Source organism: Galeopterus variegatus, unplaced genomic scaffold (genome assembly GCF_000696425.1).
Source record: "Galeopterus variegatus unplaced genomic scaffold, G_variegatus-3.0.2 Scaffold2313, whole genome shotgun sequence".
Classification (NCBI taxonomy): Eukaryota; Metazoa; Chordata; class Mammalia; order Dermoptera; family Cynocephalidae; genus Galeopterus; species Galeopterus variegatus.
Window position 1 is genome coordinate 133,106 of NW_007728424.1, and position 6,726 is coordinate 139,831.

Consider the following 6,726-nt stretch of genomic DNA (forward strand, 5'->3'; position numbering starts at 1 on the left):
TGCTATTTGTATCAAGTCCCTTTCAGACCATGCTAGAGTACATGCTAGTGGAGTGGCAAGGTGGAGCCTCTGGATAGGATCACAATGGGCGTTGGTGACCAAAAAGACCAAACCCATGATTAGAGGGTTGGAAATCTAATCTCTAGCCCTCATCCTTACGAAGGGGAAGGAGTTTATAGACTTGAGTTCTTAAAAAATCTCTTGAACAGAGACATTCAGAGAGCTGGTAGGTTGGTGAACACTCTGATGTGCTGGAAGGGTGGTGTACCCCAAGACGGGGAGCTTTGCCCATCCCCCTCTTCCCTGTCCTAACCATCACTTCCATTTGACTGTTCCTGAGTTGCATCTTTTGTAATATACTGATAAACTTAAGTGTTTTGCTGATTTCCATGAGTAATTCTAGCAAATTGTTTACATGTGAGGAGGGGATTGTGGGAGCCCGATTACAATTATATACGAGTACAACACTTGACAATGATAATAAACAACTATGTTACTGTTTATGTATTTACTATACTATAAGTTTATCGTTATTTTACAGTGTACTTCTACTCATAAAAAAAAATTAACTGTAAAAGCTTCAGGTAGAGTCTTCAGGAGGTTTCTATAAAAAGGCATTGTTATTATAGGAAGCAACAGCTCCATGCATGTTAATGCCTCTGAAGACCTTCCACTGGGACAAGATGTGGAGTTGGAAGACAGTGATACTGATGATCCTGACCCTGGGTAGGCCTGGGCTAATGTGTGTTTGTCTTAGTTTTTAAACAAAATAGTTTTTTTGTTTTTAAAGGCCATATAGAATAAGGATATAAAGAAAGAAAAGTAGAAATCAATAGCCCATACACCCATTTAAAGAATGAGACAGTGATAAATCAAATATTTATAACTTCTACAAAATTTCTTTCATGTTGTGAATTTTCTAGAACATTACACATCAATCAACTTCCATCAAGCTTTTCATGTTACCTACATTTATAGGACTGATCTGCAATGTGAGTTTTCACATGACTTTTCATGTATTTGCTAAAATTGAAAATGTTCCTGTGTTTTAAAAACTAACAGGGTTTCAATTCAGTGTGTACATCTTTTTGCCAGGATCTAAGCCACCTTTTACACACTGCTTATATATTCAAGGGGTTTCTCACCAGTGTGTGTTCTTTCATAGCTTTGAATTGAACTGGGAAGACAGAAGGCTTTTATCCACATTACGACATTCATAGGGTATCTCTCCATTATGTATTCCCTTGTGTGCTCAAAAGTTTGTATGATATGTAAGCCTTCCCACATTCCTTCATTAGGTTTCACTCCAGTATGATGAGATATCTTTTATGTCAAAAGGAAGTGAGAAATTTGAAGGCTTTCCCACATTCCTACATTCATAGGATTTCTTTCTAGCGTGAGTTCTTTCATGTATTTTAATGGAACCGGAACGACTAAAGGATTTACCACACTGTTTACATTCATAGGGTTTTTCTCCAGTGTGAATTCTTTCATGCATTTTAATGTAACTGGAACGACTGAAAGTTTTACCACATTGTTTACACTCATAGGGTTTCTCTCCAGTATGAGTCCTTTCATGATTTTGAATTGAACTGGGACAGTCAAAGGCTTTCCCACATACCTTACATTTACAAGGTCCCTCTCCAGTGTGTGTTATCATATGTCTTCGAACTCTTTTGAGAGAAATGAAAGTTTTCCCACATTTCTTACATTCATAGGGTCTCTCTCCAGTGTGAATTTTTTCATGCATTTTAGTGTAACCGGAACACCTGAAGGCCTTACCACACTGTTTACACTCATAGGGTTTCTCTCCAGTGTGAATCCTTTCATGTCTTCGAAATGAATTGGAATGACTGAAGGCTTTACCACATTGTTTACACTCATAGGGTTTTTCTCCAGTGTGAGTCCTTTCATGAATTTGAAGTGAACTGAGCCAGTGAAAGGCTTTCCCACATACCTTACATTTACAAGGACCATCTCCATTGTGTGTTATCATATGTCTTTGAACTCCTTGGAGAGAAATGAAGGTTTTCCTGCATTCCTTACATTCATAGGGTCTCTCTCCACTGTGAACTCTTTCATGTATTCTGAAGGAACTGGGACATCTGAAGGCTTTATCACATTGTTTACATTCATAGGGTTTTTTGCCAGCCTGAGTCCTTTCATGTATTCGAAATGAACTGGGAGGGTTAAAGTCTTTCTCAAATTCCTCACATTTATATGGCTTCTCTTCATACTTCTGATACTTATTTGGATTCTGTCCAGTGTGAGAATTGAGGTACCTATTAAGAAATGAATAAAGCATAAAAACTTCCACACACACTGCATTTACATGGTTTTATTCCAGATTAAGACTGTTCAGATTAAGATTGGGAGTCTAGCTGGTGATTTTTCCACATTGATCATCTTCTTTTCTTTCACTGTGTCCCTCTACCATGATTTCTGTATAAACTGAGTAGCACACTACTAGTGGGATTTTTAATTAATGATTTTATGTTTATTTTTAGGTATTAGAGTAACATGTTAACTATTTTCAGGGAAAGTATAAGTTTCTGCTCTGTCTGGACTGTGTGCAAGTGAATACACTCAATGCTCAGGAAGAGGGCTTAGCCATAGCTATTACCAAAATAGACATATTTATTATGTATGGGGTTTCTTAATACTGTTTCAAAATGAATTATTTTTCACAGATGGAACACCTATGACATTTTTAAGGAAACATTTTTGGTGAAAATTTCCAAAAACTACATGAATGTAAAGTTGGGCGTACTGTTTTCCTTTTTTTGTTTTTGAAATTTCGTGACATACTAAGATTCCCTTGTGCACCACCACTTACTCTTATGAGTGCCACTCACCTTAGATTTCTCCCCTGGTTTTTGTACTCATTTTCAATATTCTGGTTTTTCCAGTTTTTCCCTAAAATGCAGACCCAGAAAAATTATTACAAATTACTAGAAACTATAGAACAATTATAAGATCTAAATCATTGATTAACACTGACTCTGTCTGTTTGGTTGACTAAAGTATATATTTTTTTCTACATTTAAAATCTTGGAACACAGTTGATGAGCAAGAACTGCGGGGGCGCATCCCACCCAAAAGACTAAAGTCTGATAAAGATCTTTTAACGTAACACAGTGTTTGCAGGGTCTCATCGTGGGACGATGCTTGCAAGGCCTCATCGTGGAAGAAGATGCCAGTGTTCCACCCTTATTTTCTGGAGCTCTGTGTGCTTGCTTTGCTTTATTATATTTTATTCTTTGCTGCCTCATAATTATCGCTCTGGGAGACTTGGAAGGGGGATTCAAAATTATACTAAAATATTTAATCATACTAATGATACTTATGATTATGGATTTTCGGGAGATGGTTTGTGGCAGTGGGGGCCAGAAGGGGACAACGAACCTATGTAGGCATTCGCCTTGTCTGTTGCCTGAGAATTTGGCCTGGCTGCTTGGAATGAGTTAAAAAAAAAATCTTTTTATTTTACAATAGAAATAGAAGTTAAGTTTTAAGCAAGTTAATTTTTAGAGTGTTTATTAGGAATAAAGAATAGTTAGATGTAGGTGTGAATCAAGTTTTAATAACGTCATAGAAAGTCTATTGTACCATGGATGTAGTTTTGGTAATGATTGCAAGTGATGACAAATGATGATTATATGGGACCAGTGGGTTGTAACGTTCTTGCTCAAAGGAAAGGACATTGTAATTGTCTTTTCTTTTTTTTCCTTTTTGTATTTTTTTACTGACCAGTAACGGGATCACAACCCTCGGTGTTGCACCCGTACCGGGGACCGGCAACGGGATTGCAACCCTCAGTGTTGCGCCCACCCCGCACTCAGCCAGTGAGCGGGAACCGGTCTCCACATGGGATCCGAACCCTCGGCGGGAGCGCCGCCGCGCTCCCAAGCGGCGCACTCTCCAGTGCGCCACTGGGCCGGCCCTGTAATTGTCTTTTCTGGGAATAAACTGTAATGCTATTTTTCTTAGAACATATGTCACTTACAAAGAGATATTATGATATTGTTCACTGATTATTTTAATGATTATGTAGCCTTTAAGAAAAAGTATAAAAAGTGTATACATGCTTCAATAAAGTGTCAGCATTCAGCAGATCCCTTGAGTCTGTGTGTTTGCTGTCCATCCATCGCCGACGCTGCCTTTCCTCCCTTTTGGGGGATTCCTTACCAGTGGGGACCTTTACAATCTCTGTGCTGGGGCTGGTCCCCAGCAAAGAACCACTTGTCGCCTAATTGACTAAGTAAGGAATGTTGTTATCATTACCTATACAGGCCAGGTTTAGGAAGGTTTCATGCATGACATCTCTGTAGAGTTTCTTCTGAGAAGGATCCAACAGAGCCCACTCCTCCTGAGTGAAGTTCACAGCCACATCCTCAAAGGCCACTGAGTCCTAAAACATCACATATATGTAATACAGGAGAATGAGTGAGACAGACATCACTGGGGACCTATACTCAATTCATATGAAGTCCACACTTGATTCTGTGGTCTCCAAACATTTATTGTATGACTTGGCTGTCAGAACTCTGACTCTGTCCATCCTCATTTCCTCATAGATTTAACAGTATCATAAACACATAGAAATTACTTCCACATTTTCACATAATCACTTAAAGTCTTACTGTTCTCTAATGGCAGGAACAAAACCACTTTGGAGAAATGAGAGAAATGCCATACCAATAAAACAAATTTTTTTTTTTTTTTTGTCTTTGTCTTTTTCTGTGTCCGGCAACGGGATCGCAACCCTCGGCGCTGCTCCCGCACCTCGCTTAGCCAGTGAGCGGGAACCGGTCTGTATGTGGGATCCAGACCCTCGGGCGGGAGCGCCGCCGCGCTTCCCAAGCGGCGCACTATCCAGTGCGCCACCGGGCCGGCCCCAAATAAAACACATTTTAAGAACATCAATTTGATAAAGGAGGTGCTCAGTTTCCATGGCTTTGGGTTTCAGGACAGACCTCTGGGTTTCCAGCTACTCCCTGAGGTCTCAGGTCCCCTCCTGTGAGCTCCCCTGGAGGAAAGTTACTGTTGCCAGTTAGACCTATTTTTAGCATCAACATGGGGAAAATGAGAACACAGGGGGCTGGCTTATGCACCCCAGTGGCTGGGCATGCTCAGTAGAGAGCACAGAACATTTTGGTGCATATAACTTGGACCCACCCCTTTAACTGAATATTCATTAGATACAGAAACTATGAAAGCCAAATCCCAGCCAAAGGCGGGGTGACTGTTGCTCACTTTCCTAGAGGTAACTGCACTTGGCTGGCTGAGGGGTGTATATTTGGCTGACTGAGTGGTGTATATTTTACTTTATATCTAACTTACTTTCAGCAAACACCTGCTCATTCTCTTGAGCCAGCCTGTACTTTGTACTGAACATATCTTTTACTTGCTTTTGTGTTAGGCGTGATTGATGTCTGTACTGAACTTACTTTTGTGTTAAACTCGGTGTGGGCCCTGCTCAGTCCCTGGAGCTAGGCCACACTCTGTGGAACCTGTATTTCTTATCTGTTACATTAAACTTGTTCTCACTTTCTACTGTGAGAATTCTTTCCTTGAATTCTTTCCTGTGGTGGAGTCAAGAACCCTGGACTGGATGGGGTGAGGCCGACTATCAGGCCTCCCAGACTCTACCTCCAACATCAAATTCCTCCTGAAAACAACTCTATCATTTTCTACTTTATTACACACCATATCACTCACCATTTCATGAAAACCAGGGTCAAGTCTGGATAAGGTATTAATGAATAAATACACCCTTAAGATCTGTACACTTTTACTTCTATTGCCATCAGCAAACACGAGAAGCCAGGAAGCCTGTGGAAATCCAAATTGTAACAAGAAGCAGCTGGCGTGTTTGTCCTGAAGTACTCCAGGAAGACAAACATACTCAAATTCTGCTGGTTGAATAAAAATGTTCTTTTGCAGAAGTATTAATTTCAACACGTTTGTGTCACAGACTCAGTTTTTCCTTTTTTTCTGTCCTGTTTCATGAGTCTAGAAAATTATTGGGAAGTTAGAGCTCAGGATGAGGAATAAGGCATGGAGACTTAGACCTCCACAAAATCCTTACACTCATGAGCCTCAGGGCTGCTTCCCACCAGTTTTGAGCACACACAGAGGCCCACACTGAGGTAGTAACCACTGGAATGGAGAAGTAAACTGGATGGCCTGCAGCCTCAAACATTACCATATGTGAAACATACAGAGGCCATGACACCATCAAAAAACCTTCCAGTGTAATTGCATACTTTAATACTCATTTCTTGAAAGGTCAAAGAAAGTAAAAGCAGCAGAACACTGCTTAGTGAAAAAAAATAGAGAGTAAACGGATGAAGAACAAGCAAAGAATCAAAATCATCACCTATGGGGCAGGATGGAGATGAGTCAGGGAGGGGAACATCAGGAGATTCTAACAGGTGCCCAAGGTCCATTTATGTGTCTCGATGAAGATTAGAAGGATGTTTATATTATTAAAACTTACTATAAAATATTTTATTATTGGGCCGGCCCAGTGGCGCACTGGATAGTGCGCTGCTTGGGAGGCGCGGCAGCGCTGCCGCCCGAGGGTTCGGATCCCACATACAGACCGGCTCCCGCTCACTGGCTGAGCGAGGCGTGGGAGCAACACCGAGGTTTGCAATCCCGTTGCCGGTCCCTGGTCCGGTACGGGGGCAACACTGAGGGTTGCGATCCGTTGCCAGACAC

At 40.9% G+C, this 6,726-nt stretch overlaps 1 protein-coding gene across 1 annotated transcript in view; it reads right to left on the reverse strand.

The window, feature by feature from the left end:
• Positions 1-848: 848 nt before the first annotated feature.
• Positions 849-6,726, reverse strand: part of LOC103597444 (zinc finger protein 124-like) — a 51,639-nt gene continuing 45,761 nt past the window's right edge. The window contains 4 exon segments of the mRNA XM_008581280.1: positions 849-1,372; positions 1,375-2,282; positions 2,856-2,916; positions 4,285-4,411. Of these exon segments, the coding sequence (XP_008579502.1) occupies positions 1,332-1,372; positions 1,375-2,282; positions 2,856-2,916; positions 4,285-4,411 (1,137 nt within the window). The 3' untranslated portion in view covers positions 849-1,331.